The 14,870-nt window shown below is 48.4% G+C and overlaps 1 protein-coding gene across 7 annotated transcripts in view; it reads right to left on the minus strand.

The window, feature by feature from the left end:
- Positions 1-536: 536 nt before the first annotated feature.
- Positions 537-14,870, minus strand: part of LOC131720884 (histone-lysine N-methyltransferase 2D-like) — a 48,642-nt gene continuing 34,308 nt past the window's right edge. For 4 of the 7 annotated variants that reach the window (XM_059013255.1, XM_059013253.1, XM_059013254.1 and 1 more), the window contains exons 40-55: positions 10,686-14,480; positions 10,130-10,276; positions 9,573-9,737; positions 9,335-9,491; positions 9,099-9,180; positions 8,718-8,893; positions 8,208-8,353; positions 7,939-8,077; positions 7,441-7,580; positions 5,943-7,068; positions 5,239-5,375; positions 4,822-4,952; positions 4,171-4,483; positions 3,583-3,656; positions 3,353-3,461; positions 537-3,069 (exon numbers count right to left, since the gene is read on the minus strand). In XM_059013255.1, coding sequence (XP_058869238.1) covers positions 2,977-3,069; positions 3,353-3,461; positions 3,583-3,656; positions 4,171-4,483; positions 4,822-4,952; positions 5,239-5,375; positions 5,943-7,068; positions 7,441-7,580; positions 7,939-8,077; positions 8,208-8,353; positions 8,718-8,893; positions 9,099-9,180; positions 9,335-9,491; positions 9,573-9,737; positions 10,130-10,276; positions 10,686-14,480 — 6,930 coding nt within the window. In that variant the 3' untranslated portion in view covers positions 537-2,976. The remainder of the gene's footprint in view (positions 3,070-3,352; positions 3,462-3,582; positions 3,657-4,170; positions 4,484-4,821; positions 4,953-5,238; positions 5,376-5,942; positions 7,069-7,440; positions 7,581-7,938; positions 8,078-8,207; positions 8,354-8,717; positions 8,894-9,098; positions 9,181-9,334; positions 9,492-9,572; positions 9,738-10,129; positions 10,277-10,685; positions 14,481-14,870) is intronic. The other 3 variants (XM_059013258.1, XM_059013256.1, XM_059013257.1) reach the window with 2 other exon arrangements.

Consider the following 14,870-nt stretch of genomic DNA (forward strand, 5'->3'; position numbering starts at 1 on the left):
GGTAATTGAGAACTCCGATGGAATGAAAACCAGAAGACCCTGCGGCCCTCCACGACCAGGATGGGCCACCCCTGGTTCACGGGATACCCCTGTATCTTCCCATCATTTCACCCCTGGTTCACGGGATACCCCTGTATCTTCCCATCATTTCACCCCTGGTTCACGGGATACCCCTGTATCTTCCCATCATTTCACCCCTGGTTCACGGGATACCCCTGTATCTTCCCATCATTTCACCCCTGGTTCATGGGATACCCCTGTATCTTCCCATCATTTCATAGGTCTACTTGAGGAAAAAGTAGTTAAACTGAATCCTCGTTCTTTTATTGCCTGATGCAGCTTTTCCATGTTTACCACAATATGTGCATCTTTCCTATAGGGGAAAAAAAGTGAGGTACATCAACCTGCTGGTCATACATATCAGGGAAGATTTGCTGAGATTTTCTCTGTACTGGCACCAGTAATTTTAATTGTTTTGACCAAGTGTAGTTCAAGGGTTAGGTGTAATTTAAAAATAGATATGCAAGATACACGGGTATATTTAAAATGCATTTTATTTTTCCTTTACAAGAAACTAAGCGGAGAGAGGTATACAGCCTCTCGCGTCGCCAAACATAAATTATATACAATTCAAATTATATCCATACAAAACATGCCACATACAATAAAAATGATCATTTTCTCTCTCTTTCCTAAATGTAACCCTGCTATACAGAATCGACACAACACAATATATATATATATATTTATAAAATAAACCAAAAAGAAAATAAAGTGTAATGCTTAAAATCCCGGCATTATGGATTTTTAAAGTAAAATTTATCCAGGAGTTTAAATTAGATTAAAAATATATATATTTAAAAACGCAATCATACAGGCCAAGTGTCCGACAAAACCGTCTTTAATCACAAAATTCAAATGGATTCACATGATTAGTTGGAATTAATAAATCATAACAGTTCAGAATTAAACTTCTGGCGATTACTCACCTTGTGTCACCAGCTTATGTTCTCAGAGTTAAAATGAATTACTGCATATTTAAAAAAAAAAAAAAAAAAGGGGGGGGGGGGATTTTTGGGATGAATAGACAATTTAATTATAAAGTTAAATATATTTAAATGACAAACAATGGGGTCTTAATTTTTTTTTGGGGGGGGGAGGGGTTTGGATAAAAGATGGTGAACAATCTCAAATGTGCAAAAGCCAACCCACTTTGGTATCATTCGATACCAGCACACACACACAGTCTCCTGGTACCAGAACATTCTATGTTAAAAAAAAAAAAAATAGCACACACAAAATGTTGGGATACTTTTCCACAAATCCCTCCTTTCCCCACAAAAATAAACTCAAATCACCTCCCAGCTTAGTCTCAATCTCACATCATTGACGAATATTAATTTGTCAGCAGAAATATACAGGCAGCCTTTACAAGCTTCTAGCAAAACAAAAAAAAGGAAATAAAAAATAGTAAAATGCAAAAAACTCAGTTCATATACACATTATCAAGGTTTACTATATTTTCTTTCTTTAATAAAAATGATATCCAGTGGCTGGTTTATTATATTGTTATTTTAAAATCGGTTAAAAAGGGCCAAGTGTTTGTCCCCGAATATTTACAATCTGTACACTCTGCAGCTTTTTTATTATTACATTTTGATTTTATACCGACCAGGTTCGGCAGCAACAACGTAGTCGTCGGCATCCTCCCCCGTTCGTAATTTAAATTATTTAAAAAAAATAAAATGCCCTTTTCACTTTTCACCACCAAAAGCCCGATGCCATCAGCAGGTCTCTCTCTCTCCCCCTCTACTCCCTCTTGTGGGAGGGCTTTAATCAGTGGCAAAATGTATAGTACAGTAAATATACAAAAGGACGAGAGCCAAGGGGAGACACCAGTCAGTGCAAGGCCTTCCCTTCGGAGTTAACTTCCAAAACAGGGAGGGAGAGCAGGCGCTCTGTATACCTCCACCTGCATGGGTCAACTCAGCAAGATCCACGATGGAGGAACAGAGCTTAGCAATCTGCTCCCGCCTCCCCCTTCATGAGAACTGCAATCAAGTCCATCTGTTTGTGCGTAATGTGGAAAAAAAAAAAAAAAAGCCTGCTGCTTGTATTTCTCCCCTGCTTCTCCGAACAGCCATGACCCCTCCCCAACCTCCACCCCCCACCCCCCAAAAAATCCAAGCAGTCCAAGTGTCACGTGAAGCTACAAGATTCCAAAAACACACAGTATGAGGTAGGCTGGGTATAGACACCCATCTTCAACTACTACACACAATCATCACCAAGTCCATACTTTATTTTCACCATTATTATTATTATTAATAATAATCTGTATTTTACATTATTTGGAGCCACGTTCAGTTTCGGGATTGTCTAGCTGAATTAAAAAAAAAAAAAAAAAAAATTATAATAGTCCCTCTGCTGTGTCCGGTTTAGTCATTTCAGTGGAGGACAGACAAAGACCAGTTTGAGAAACCAAGTTAATGAATTAATGTGTTTATTTATTAAAAATAGTTCTTATGTTTTCTTGTTTAAAATCCCCTCTCAGTAAAATGTGTTGCAGACTAGGTGAGCTAGCATTAAAGTTCCTCTCTGTACAGAATCCTTCCCCAAAGCTTCCGAAATGGAAAAACGAATAGAATTCAGCACTGAAGGAGTGTTTAGATTCAACAAAGTGCCTTTCTGAGATTTGCCTTGCTCTTGGACTGTTGATATATAAAGAAAACATGGCCAAATCCTATACACAGCCCTTGGGACAGGAGTATTACTGAAAGAAAACAATATATATATTAAGAGGAGGTTTATTTCACATGATTAAGAGCCCAATCCTTTGCACTCCAGAAAAAATCAGAGGTCCTGTTTTGTTTTATTTCCTTCTTCAAAGAGAAACAAATTTGGTTTTCCTTTCAGCAAACTCCATTCTCCAGCGGACTCTGCCATTTCCTTTTTGTCTGGTTTAGTTTTTGCTCTTCAGTTCATCCACTTTCTGCAGTTCCAGGCACCACAGTGGCACGGGATCTTGTGCTGATCATCTTCAAAGTCAAACTGATAATCGTAGGTGAGCTGGAAAGTACAGAAAGAAAAAAAAAAAGACAAATTTGTCAGCAAGACTCCTTGGATGAGTAACACAATGACTACAAAAGCACTCCATCAAAAAGACAAGAACCTACGCAGATGCAGAACATGGCAGTGGGGTTCATGCCAGGGTTTAGTGCGGATCCGGGTTTGATGACGCACAGCATGCATATTTTGTGCATTGCACTTTTTACTCCAAGGATAGCGTGTAATGGCTCACTGCCCCAGGATCTGGCTCGTTCTCCCTCTTGGGTGAGCTGCACAGTCTTACCTCCTCTCCTTTGGGGATCCTGCGGCTGGAAATGATGATTATCTTATCCTCCTTGTCGAACGTCACAACCTCCGCCACACAGTTGGGAGCGCAGGAGTGGTTGACGTACCTGTGGAAACAGGTAAGAAATCACATGTGAGAAGTCAACCAATCACTGCCATCCTATCCTGTTCATAGGCAACGTACGTACGTGTGTGTGTGTGTGTGTGTATATATTTTAAGCAGCTTACCGGGCGGGCCCCCCAGTCAATGTTGCATCAATCACATGCTCGTTATTAATCCTGAACATATAGATCCCTCGGTTCTGAAAGAGGAAGGTAGCATTAACACAGAGAACAGGAAACAGACCACTAGATCCTCAGATGTTACACACTGATGAGTAACTATCATCCTTTGTTTTACAACCTTTAAAAATCATCAAGACTAATATTTTGGTTGAAACGTTTCTCTTCCCAGTGGCATGGTTTATCTTCTGAACGAACGAACGTATAAAAGCTACGGATGAACTAGCTATGGTACCACAAGATACAAAAAATAAACTGATACTTGAAGTTTGCAAACCGCATTCCGCGATCACAAGTTGAGTGCAAAAACTTACAGGGGCTTGACTCTGGAATAACACGTGCAACATCGCTTACTGGCATCATTATTTGCTCGACGGTGCTGAAAAAGCCCAACAGCTTCACACACAAAAACGCTGATCTGACCTAACTATGCATTTGAAGGACGTCGCGCAGAAACACTAAAGACAAAAGACTACGCTTCTCTAATTCTACAACATGATGGGAGCGTCTGCCTGCAGTTCCAGGGCCACTCGCCTGCTCCTCATAGATCTTCTCCCGTCGGTTGGCCACCTCGTTCCGGATGATGGTGCCGATGTACTCTATGACCATGGTGTGCTTCTCCAGGTCCTTGGCAGCGTACAGACCCAGCCCTTGGATGCGGGACCGGGCCAGGTACACGTTGTTCTTCCACTCCGTCTTGAGGCGACGGTACTGCGAGGACTTGGAGTGCACAAATTGCTTGCTGTAGGGCGTGTTGATCTCCCCGGTGAAGGTGCTCTGGTAGGCTTTGGACATGCTGGTGCTGTTGAGGGTGTGCGGTCTGGAGAGGAGGTAAAGAGAGAAAAGTCTGGGCGCCAAAAAAAAAAGGCAGGAAGAAAATGGTTTTTACATTTGGAAATACAATTTAAAAAAAAAAAGTCACTGTGCCAAAAGCCTGTTATCTGTTAAAAACTGGGTTGCTATGGTGACAACCAGTAAACCACCCCCTCCCAGTTTGTGGTGCATGGGAAGGAGACATTAGTTGCTAATTTTACCCAGATGACTTTCTTCATAAATAAATAAAATAATTTTGCATCCTAGTCTTTGCAGTCACCACGCCAGGAATTAAAATGAACAAATATCCATTTGCTACCTATACAGAATGACTGGGTGCCGCTGTACTTGGGGTTTTGAAAGCACACCCACCTCTTGTAGTGCGTCAGTACCCTGGGCTCGGATCTGGCACAGCCCGTGGGGTTGATCATAAGAGGCAGCTCCATCAGCGGGTGTCTGCCGTAGCGGAACATGTAGTTCTGACAGCTCTCCACACCAGGCAGCTGCGAGAGGACGTCAAAAAGGCAAGATCGTGTTAAAAAAGTGGACAGTACCCATCAGTAGATTCAATCAAGTACTATGGGACCTTCTGGAATTAACAAATCTTACGAGTTTTAAATCACACTATGGTACGGGGCTATTATATAAAAATTGGGTACAGAGGACGAAGCTAGTGGCAGGTTACCATCCTCAGACCTCAGCTCTATCACAATAAAAGCACACGCATTACAATAAACGCTAGTCACTGCATTCATCAGTAACGTGACGAGTACAATCCTGGTTCCTTACCGACTCAGCGATGCGCAGTACAGCGTGCACAGTCAGCCCGTACATCTCCTCCCCCTTCACGTGATCCGCAAAGAGCTTCAGCATGCCAGCCTCCCGCCGCATCCGCGCCACCGGCTCCACCACACGGTTCCAGATTGCTGGGGAGAGAGGGCAGAGAGTCGGGCATCAGCTCCATTCATTTAAAAACAGCACCGGGGAGCTCTGTGAACTATGGGGCGTAATACAAGGGTAACGGGATCTCTTAATGAAAGGTAAACCAAGTTAAATGAATATGTGAAAAAGCATGTGATCTGCTTCATTGCTTAATCCGTTAGAATGAACAGTTCCATGATTCTCTCAGTAAAGTTCCATTACAGGTATTATTCAGTGTACCAAATTAAAAAAAAAAAAAACCTCTTACTGGGCGTGTGTACCGCCTATACAGGAGAACTTACTACCCTAAAAGTCACAACCTCAATACTGCAGCTATTTTAGTTCAAAGAACGCATTTAGCATTTAAAATATAAGCTCTGGGACAGAAAAAGGCATTTGTTCGCACATTAGGTACTGATTCAGTAAACGTACTACTTAAGCAAGCGTAAAACCCTGACAAGTAAGCCAAAATAAAAAAATAAAAAAATACAAACATGTTGCGCTACTTGCCGAAAACCGGCTAAATTTATTGTAAAAAAAAAAAAAAAAAAGTGCCGGGTCGGGGGCTGTACCTTGTGGCGAGGTGTCCTTGAGCATGATGTCCTCGTGCCCCTCCTCCAGGACACGCACCTCGAAGAGTGGCCGGCCGTCCGCCTCCCCGATGCGGCAGCGGTAGCAGCAGCGGCGGTTGGGGAAGCGGGTGCTCCAGTAGATGCGGGAGGCCTCGTAGCCCACGGGGTAGATGGCGTTGGAGGAGTGGAAGACGGCCATCTGGGAGGGCAGCAGCTGGCCGATGGCGTGGAAGATCAGGCCGCCCACGCGGAACATGTGGATGCGGTCTCCGCGCTGCAGGATGCTGGCGATCTGCTTCACCTCGTCCCGCTCGATGTAGACGCGCCGGAACACTGCGAACGAGCTCAGCTCCTCCTCGCTGGGGCCCTTGAGCTTGTGCTGGGTGCACAGCATGGTCTTGTCCTTGAAGAACATGCAGCGGGCCCGGACGGCGCAGGCGAAGTGGTAGACGTTGGGGCAGCGCAGCCGGTTGCAGCTGTTGGTGGCGCCAGTTTTCTGGCAGTAGGCGCACTTGGTCCGCAGGCCGCGCCGAAGGGCTACCTCCACGTTGATCAGGGCGCCCCCTTGGGTCTCGTACACCTCCGTGGACCACAGCGCGCAGTTGAGGTGTACCCAGAGGTCCAGGTCGATGTTGAGAAGGCGGGCCGGCCCGTCGGTGGCCCCGTCGCCCTCCTCGTGGCAGAAGCAGCACTTGCGCAGGTCCCTGGGCAGGGTGTCCGGCCGCAGGGTGATTCGCAGCTTCTCGATGAGCTCCGCGATCTCACGCCACGTCTCCCGGCGAGAGCCTGCCTTGCGGATGGTGATCAGCAGCTGCAGCCGTTTCCAGCGCAGGCCTCTCCACTTCTTCACCTTGGGCTTGCACTCCTCGTCCTCCGAGGGTGGCCGGCTACGCTGCTTGGCTTTGGGGGGCTCTGGGATGGGAGGGGGCGGAGGAGGGGGTAGGATGGGCTCAGGCTCCGGCTCTAGTTTGATGGGATTGGCCAGGCTGGATGGGGAGGAGGCTGCAGGGGGGGACTGGGGTGGAGAGGTCTCCACTGGGATCACTGGCAGGTGCCTCACGTCCAGGTTGGACACATTGGTGACGTAGCAGTGCTGTACTGGCTTCTCCTCCAGCTCTGGGGACTCCTGCAGTAGAGAGCAAGAGAAGACAGAGGGAAAATAAATCAGTTACCCAATTCAAAAAAATAGATTTAATAACGATGAAAGAATTTGATTTCACCTTTTTTTGTGCATGTATAAGACACCACCTATTAGCATTAAGATCATGGAATTATTTGACCAAAATTCTCCATTTCAAATAAGAGTGGAAAATAGAATGATCAGAGGAGTTCACAATGGAAGTTTCCCTCCCTCTGGGCCATATTCACAAAACAAACCACGTCTGCACCTTTTTTGCATTTGTAAAACACTTTTTTTTCCTTTTTAGAAAAATAAATACAATTTGTGATAAACTTGGTGGTAAATGCTTTGTGAATATGTGTCAATGCGAGTGCGGACCTGTTTAATGAGAGACAGGATGTCCACCTGTTTCTTCAGGGTACAGCCAGGGAGCGAGACGTCAAACTGCTTCAGCCAGTCGCTCTTCTCCTGGGGGGTCCTCTCCCCCTCTGCTGCCTTCGGCTTCCCGGCCAGCACCGCTTCAAAAAGGAGGAGAGAGGAAATCGGGGAAAATGTGACTGCAGTCCTCTAACCAGTACTAGTCAAGATCTCAAGATTGGGCCCTGAAAGTGGCTGGACCAGGCAGCATTCTTGGGGTTTGCTCGAGTGCTTAGAATTTGACACAGATTCTTAAATAAAAAATAAAAAATTGGCAGTGCCAAAACTCTAGACTGGGTGTTTCAGTAGGACAGAGGATCAACATAAAACACAATAAACATGTATAACAAACACACACACACACAGACAGTCTGCTCACTTCACAGCACATAAAGCAGCAGCCGGGTTGCTCAGAGTGGACAGTTTTTAGCACCAGTCCCTCCCTGGTGTCCCTCATACCTGGAGCCTGCAGCTCCGCGGGGGACTTCCTCTGGTCTGGGACGCCCCGCCCGGGACTCTCTGGGAAAGCCACCTCGTAGGAGTTGGGGATGCGCATGTGTAGGAGCTGTGCCATCGCCACCATCACGGTGTTCAGGTTCTGCGGGGAAGAAATAAAGAGAGAGAAAGTAACATCATCTACTGCTGCCTAGTCCAAATAAAACATGGTCAAAAAAAAAAAAAAAAAAAAAAAAAAAAGGGAGGATCATGCCCCATATTAGAAGTCCTACCTTTGCAGCCGCGGCAGACAGTGTGAAGGTCACAGAGACCTCGCTTCCCTTTGCTTTCTCCCAGGGACCGCTCGCAGATGCCACTTTCCCAGCATGTTCGGGAAAGGAAGAGTTCACCATTTCGAAGGGTTTGTTTTCAGGAAAAACTGGGAACACACAAGACAAAAAACAAGTCTAAATGCACATAAAATGAAAAACGGATTATTAAAAAAATACCTGAGAATGTTTAAATGGAAAGGTTGTGTAGCTGAACCACCACGAAAGAAATACATGGGACGGCACTTTGAGCTGGTGAAGGCTGTGATGGCCCTGTGTTGTTAATTCAAACATGACATTTATGGTTTATTCAAAACAGGGTATCCCATACAAGTCAGGCATCGTAGAGAGAACATCCTATATTTATTTAATTTTAAAAACAGGCGGCCACAACCTGCTGACTATTTCTTTCAATATGAAATGTATTCAAGCATTCATATTATTTTGGTGTGGTGCAGATAGGAATGCCCTTACCAGGAATGCATGCCCGTGGGATGATGGGGATGACAGGAGAGACGGCTCTCTCCAGATCCTCCTCTTTGAGGTCGGTGAGTAGGGGGAAGCGAGAGGTCTCGTCTCCCAGCACGCTCTCTGGGGAGGAGGCTGGGACGATGCTGTCAGGGGCGTCACTGTCCTCATCACTCTCCATTCTGGGGGCGGAGCAGGAGAAGAGATCAGACCCCCTCATTAACACCAAAGTGATTGACCAACCATCTGCACTGTGAACACATGCTACCCGCTCATCCAGCGGGACTCCGAAGCACTTCTTTGCATTGTAACAAGTAGGAGAGGATCTGGTGCTCCTTTAATGGAGGTGCATGGAGTACAAACATTAGAAATATAAATATTTCTTGCCTTATGTCTTCATTTTGGTTGTGGGGAGGGGTTGGGAGAGCAGCTAGCAGGTCCACACTCTTCACTTCTTCAGCAGAGGAGTCTGCAGATCAAACAAAAACACAGTTAAGAAGGACTTCTAGACCAGCGATTCCAGCATAAGGGCAAAATCTACAATGCTACAATACTAGAAACTTCACAAGTACTGTAAACCAGCAGAGGCAGTAGGCTAACTTCACAATTTCTGTTTTTTGTACCTTTGGTTTCTTCAGGCTCGGAGGGGGCCTCAGGTTCCTTGCACCCCTCAGGCAGATCCTCCACCGCGGTGACCCCGTTCACCATCTTGTGCTGCACCGAGGGGGGAGGGGTGGGGGGCAGAGAGGAGGGGGGCGTGGGCGGGTTACTCAGGTTGTTCTGGGAAGAAAAAAGTTAAATAGCAATGAGGTCTAAAAAAATAATGAGACTAAAAAATAAAATTTTGACGTCATCTGTTACCTTGGTGAGAAGCTGGGAGTAGTAGTCTGGGACACTGTCCAGCACAGCGTTACCGAACGCCCCCTTCAGTTGGTTTTTCCCGTTGATGGGGCTGCTTCCAAAGGGGGCGAAGAGGTCAAAGTTTGCCGTGATGGAAGGCTCCATGAGAGGAAGAAGGGAGAGCTCCTGATTGGTAAAAGGAAACGGTTATTTGGCATACAGAAGGAGTTTCATTTTACATGGCTGCACCGGGACATTGCCATGAGATTTAAAGGAGTACTGCATTAATGTCAATAAGTAACTGGAACATCATCCTGTGATTTAAAGTGGTATTCAAATAAAAAATTAAAGGTTTCTAGCGTTTTTTAGACTGGTATTCCAACTCAAAGTTACACCAACAGTATAACATGTTTTGCTCCCCTGAGCTACTGTGGAGCCTGCAGAAGACAAAAGACCAAAGGAATCCTATTTTAGTATATAAAAACATGAATATGCCACAGGCTAGGTGCTTGAAACAAGCTTGGAAAAAAAAGTTGGGGAATTAAAGTTGTAATTCAATTTTCCACCTGAACACCCACCTGTTTGAGCTGCTTCATCAGAGCCTCTGCCGACTTCCCTCCTTCCTCTTTCTTGCTCTTCTTCCTCGAGTTGGCCAGCTTCTCTCCAGACTTGGGCACCCGTTTCGGTTTTGCTCCCGGTGCTTTCTTACTCAAAGCCTGGAGATCCTATTAAACATTATGTATCTTTATGTATTTCACCCCCCCCATATTGTATTGAAAGTAGTTCTTTTTATAAAATCTGTGCTTAAAAAAGAAGAAGCGCTAACCAAAGTTTTAAAATCCATTTTCTTTTTATCAATACCTCGTATTATTAGCACGATCAATATCACTGCCCTTCTTTTCTTCTGAAGATCTTTGTTTGCACTTCATAATTAGCATGTGCTAATTTAAAAAACACATCTCAAAAGACAGTGCTATACTCAAAACTACAAAATCTAAAACCATTAGGCACAAATTGCACAGCGCATTGTACAAACTAGCAGGAATTTAAAAGCTGAAGCATAGAAACACACACAGTTCAAATAAATAGCACTGCAATAAGAAAGGGATTCCTAGCATTCAGCGACAGCCTCACCTCCATGTTGCGCGGGGTCCCCTGCAGCTTCTGCTCCAGCAATGCCAGCTTGCTGTCGATGTGCCCGTTGATCTCGCTGTGGATGCCGTCCACTGGCCGGTGTGCTGCCAGCTGCAGGTTCTTTGCCCGCAGCAGCTTCTGCAGTAGCAACTGGCCAGCCTCGGAACGGGGGCCGGGGGTGACTGGGCTCCCCGAGTTCAGCCCCACTGGCTCCCCGTTGGCTTCCCTCTTGATGGCGCTGGTCCTCCCATCACCCCCGGCGCCTCCTCCTTCGCACTGCCTCTCCTCCTTGGGTTCCTGCTTGATGTTCTGCAGGGTCATTCTGTAGAGATTGTCCACACAGCTGGGACCCTGCTGGCTCTCCACTCCCGCCTGCCGCTCCACCTCCATGGGCTGCCCCCCGCTGGGTTTGGGCTCAACGGGCTGGGAAGCCTCTGGGGGTGCGGTTCTCTCCTGGGAATCGGATTTCATCGGTTCAGCCGACGTTGATTTGATGTCAGGCAAGCCCAGCGCAGCCTTAGTTTCAGTAGACCTTGCTGGCCCCATGGAGCTGCACTTCTCCTGGGGTTCCCCAACAGGGGATAGCTTGTGTTCCTGCTTGGGAGTTGCCCCAGTGTTTGAAGCCTGGGAAGGGCTTGGAGTGGCATTAGCATCCTGTTGACTGGAAGGTGGCAGGCTCGTTTCTGAAGACACAGAGGAAGGCCGCATGGGAAGGGTCCCAGAAGGAGACCCTGGTAATGGTGATCCAGAGACTCCTTGCTGGTTGACTGGCGTCAATGGCTGGAAGGGGCTAGGGGTTAAGGTGGGAGTGGGTGGCTGGTTTCCCAACACTTGCTGTTGGCCTCCCTGCACTGGCACCACCGGTCGCAAGCCTATGCTGGTTTGCTGAGGCATGGGGCGCCCCATCAGGTTTCTCTGTTGCTGGGCGAGGGCTGCCTGCTCTTGGGGAGAGCCCTGGCGTGCTGGCTGCTGCTGCTGCCTGGGAGACATCGGCCTGATCATTCGACCCTGAGGAGTCGTGCAAACCTGCTGCCCCATCATGCCTTGCTGTAGGGGCCTTTGACCCATTGCCCCTTGCTGTAGCTGCTGTCCCAGAACGCCTTGCTGCATTGGCTGTTGCCCCATGACACCTTGCTGTTGCCCCATGACACCTTGCTGGATTTGTTGCTGACCTGCCATACCTTGCTGGCGTTGCTCCTGTCCCATAACCCCCTGCTGCTTTAGTAGTTGCTGTTGCCCCATAATCCCTTGCTGGAGTTGTTGTCCCATGACACCCTGCTGCAATTGTTGCTGCTGTCCCACAGAGCCTTGTTGTTGCTGCTGTCCCATCACGCCTTGTTGCATTTGCTGTGGTTGTCCCATAGCTCCTTGCTGAGGTTGCTGCTGTCCCATCACACCTTGCTGCATTTGCTGTGGTTGTCCTATAGCTCCTTGCTGAGGTTGCTGCTGTCCCATTGCACCTTGTTGCATTTGCTGCGGCTGTCCCATCGCACCTTGTTGGATTTGCTGCGACTGTACCATAGCTCCCTGCTGAGGTTGCTGCTGTCCCATCGCCCCTTGTTGCATTTGCTGCTGCTGTCCCATCGCACCTTGTTGCATTTGCTGCTGCTGTCCCATCGCCCCTTGTTGCATTTGCTGCGGTTGTCCCATAGCTCCCTGCTGAGGTTGCTGCTGTCCCATCGCCCCTTGTTGCATTTGCTGCGGTTGTCCCATAGCTCCTTGCTGAGGTTGCTGCTGTCCCATCGCACCTTGTTGCATTTGCTGCGACTGTACCATAGCTCCTTGCTGAGGTTGCTGCTGTCCCATTGCACCTTGCTGCTGCTGCTGCAGACCCACAAGCCCTTGTTGCATTGGCTGCTGGTATTGCTGTCCCATAATGCCTTGCTGCTGTTGCGTTACAACTCCTTGTAGCCTCTGCCCCAGAGGCTGGGCCTGGCTGATGGCTGGTTGCCCCGCAGAAAGCCTCAGGATTTGCCCCTGCTGCAGCTGCCGCTGTGTCAGGATGGCCTGGAGCTGCTGTTGCTGCTGGGGGGTTAAGTGACGCAGCTGAGGGTTCTGAGAAATCAGCCCCTGGATGTTTGGGGGGGCTCGGATCTGGCCCATGGGCATAGGTGCCCGCTGTCCCATCATTCCTTGTTGACCCCTCAATATCTGCTGGCCAACAGCCATCTGCCCCATCATGCCTTGCTTCTGACCCATGATGCTTTGCTGCAGCTGGCCTGGATGGCGTTGACCCATGATGCTTTGCTGTTGGCCCACAATGGCTTGCTGTTGCACAACCATATTTTGCTGTCCTACAATGCCCTGAGGTTGGCCCAGTTTCTGCCCCATCACTCCTTGGTGCTGGCCCACGTAGCACGTCTGCTGCTGCACCTCCTGCTTCACAATTACTTGGGTCTGCCCTCCATTGCCTGGCTTCTCCAGAGAGCTTTGCCTCTGCAGAGCTAACTGCGCCTGCTGTGTCTGTGAACTCATGCCTGGCTGAGGCTGTTGCTGTCCTATGAAGCTGTGCTGCTGCTGCCCAATAAAGCTGTGCTGTTGCTGCAGCGCTGCCCCCTGTTGGTCACCCGCAGACCCAGGATGTTGTAACCGAAGTGGGGTCAGGGGGCCCTGCTGTGGCCTGGGACTGAGCAGCCCTTGCTCCTTGGGACCAGAGTTCTGCTCCTGGTTAAGACCCTGTAATGGCGTTCCTTGCTGCAGCCCATCCAGGGTTCCCTGCTGCTGTTGCCCTTCTTGCTGCTGGGATCCTCCCGGAGTAGAAGGCGCCAGAAAGCCCTGGTCGGTGGATCCTGGTCGGGAAGGAGCTGGATGGAGCTGTCCTCCACCATCTTGCTGACCAGGCTGCCCTACGAACCCTTGCTGCTGGAGATGAGCCAGTCCCTTGGCAGCCTGTTGCTGCTGGGACAGATGCAGGCGCTGGGCTAGGATATTCTGCTGCTGGGCAGTTAGCTGGGCTCCTAAGACTTGCTGCTTTTCTCTCAGGAGCTGCTGAGCACCCACAGGGCCTTGCAGCGCCTGCTGAGCCAACATGGTCCCGGCCATGGCTGGTTGCTGATTCCCCATCATGCCTTGCTGGTTCGGTACCATCTGCCGATTCCCCATCATGCCTGGCTGCGTCATTTGCGGGGTGCCCATGAGGTTCTGCGGCCCCTGGGCCAACTGCTGATTTCCCATCATGCTTGGTTGATTCTGCACCATCTGCTGTTGGTTCGGTACAATTTGCTGGCCACCCATGATGCCTTGCTGGTTACCCATAACACCCTGTGGGGTCTGCACCACCTGCTGGCTTCCCATCATGCCTTGCTGGGGCTGCTGAGCCATCAGCGGGTTACCCATGAGCCCTTGCTGCCCACCACCACCTTGTTGCTGCTGCTGGCCCATAATGCCTTGCTGCTGCTGCTGTTGCATTTTCTGCAACAGCTGCATTCTGTGCTGCTGCAGCTGCATCTGCCTCTCCTGTACCAGCCTGTTGTCGTTCCCTGGGAGCGGGCCTCCTTGTGTGAAATAATTTCCAGAAGGGCCAGGGGATGAGCCGACAGCACCCACAGCCGCAGGGTGTGGGGTCTGAGGTGAGCCTAGGAAGGGTTGGCCCTGCTGGACAGGCACCGACACTCCGATAGGAGGCACGTGCACAGGCTGCGGTCCCAGGGGTCCCGGCAGCAGCTGCCCGGGCAGTTTGGATATCTGCGAGGCCCCGGAGGCCAGGTGAGCCGAGCCCTGCTGCTGTTGGTGCTGCTGCTGCTTGGTTCGGTACTCTGCCATCAGGTTTGTGTGCTCCTTCTGCTGCTTCCGGACCTGAGAAAACAAAACAGCACAACAACAAGAAGTCAGGCACACAATGCGAAATACATAAAGGCTAGGAGTCGAGACAAACTTTCTTGCTAGTTCTTTGATGCTTTGTTTGAAAAGAATAATTTAAAAAAGCATTACAATGAGAATCTTGATACATACTTGCGAGTTAAGGTTCTAGGTATGTGAGGAGCATTGATTTGGTACAAACTATTACAAATGTTTAAACCGTATCCTTTTGTTGTATTGTAAAATTCTACACATTTAAAATTTCAAAATGGGCTTTCATTTAAAAAAAAAAAAAAAAACACACACACACACATTACTCTTCCAGAATGATGTTCAAAGGAAGCTTGACTTAAATTTTAAGTGTCTTTCCCCCCCCCATTAAAATGT

This window comes from Acipenser ruthenus, chromosome 45, assembly GCF_902713425.1.
Source record: "Acipenser ruthenus chromosome 45, fAciRut3.2 maternal haplotype, whole genome shotgun sequence".
Taxonomy (NCBI): domain Eukaryota; kingdom Metazoa; phylum Chordata; class Actinopteri; order Acipenseriformes; family Acipenseridae; genus Acipenser; species Acipenser ruthenus.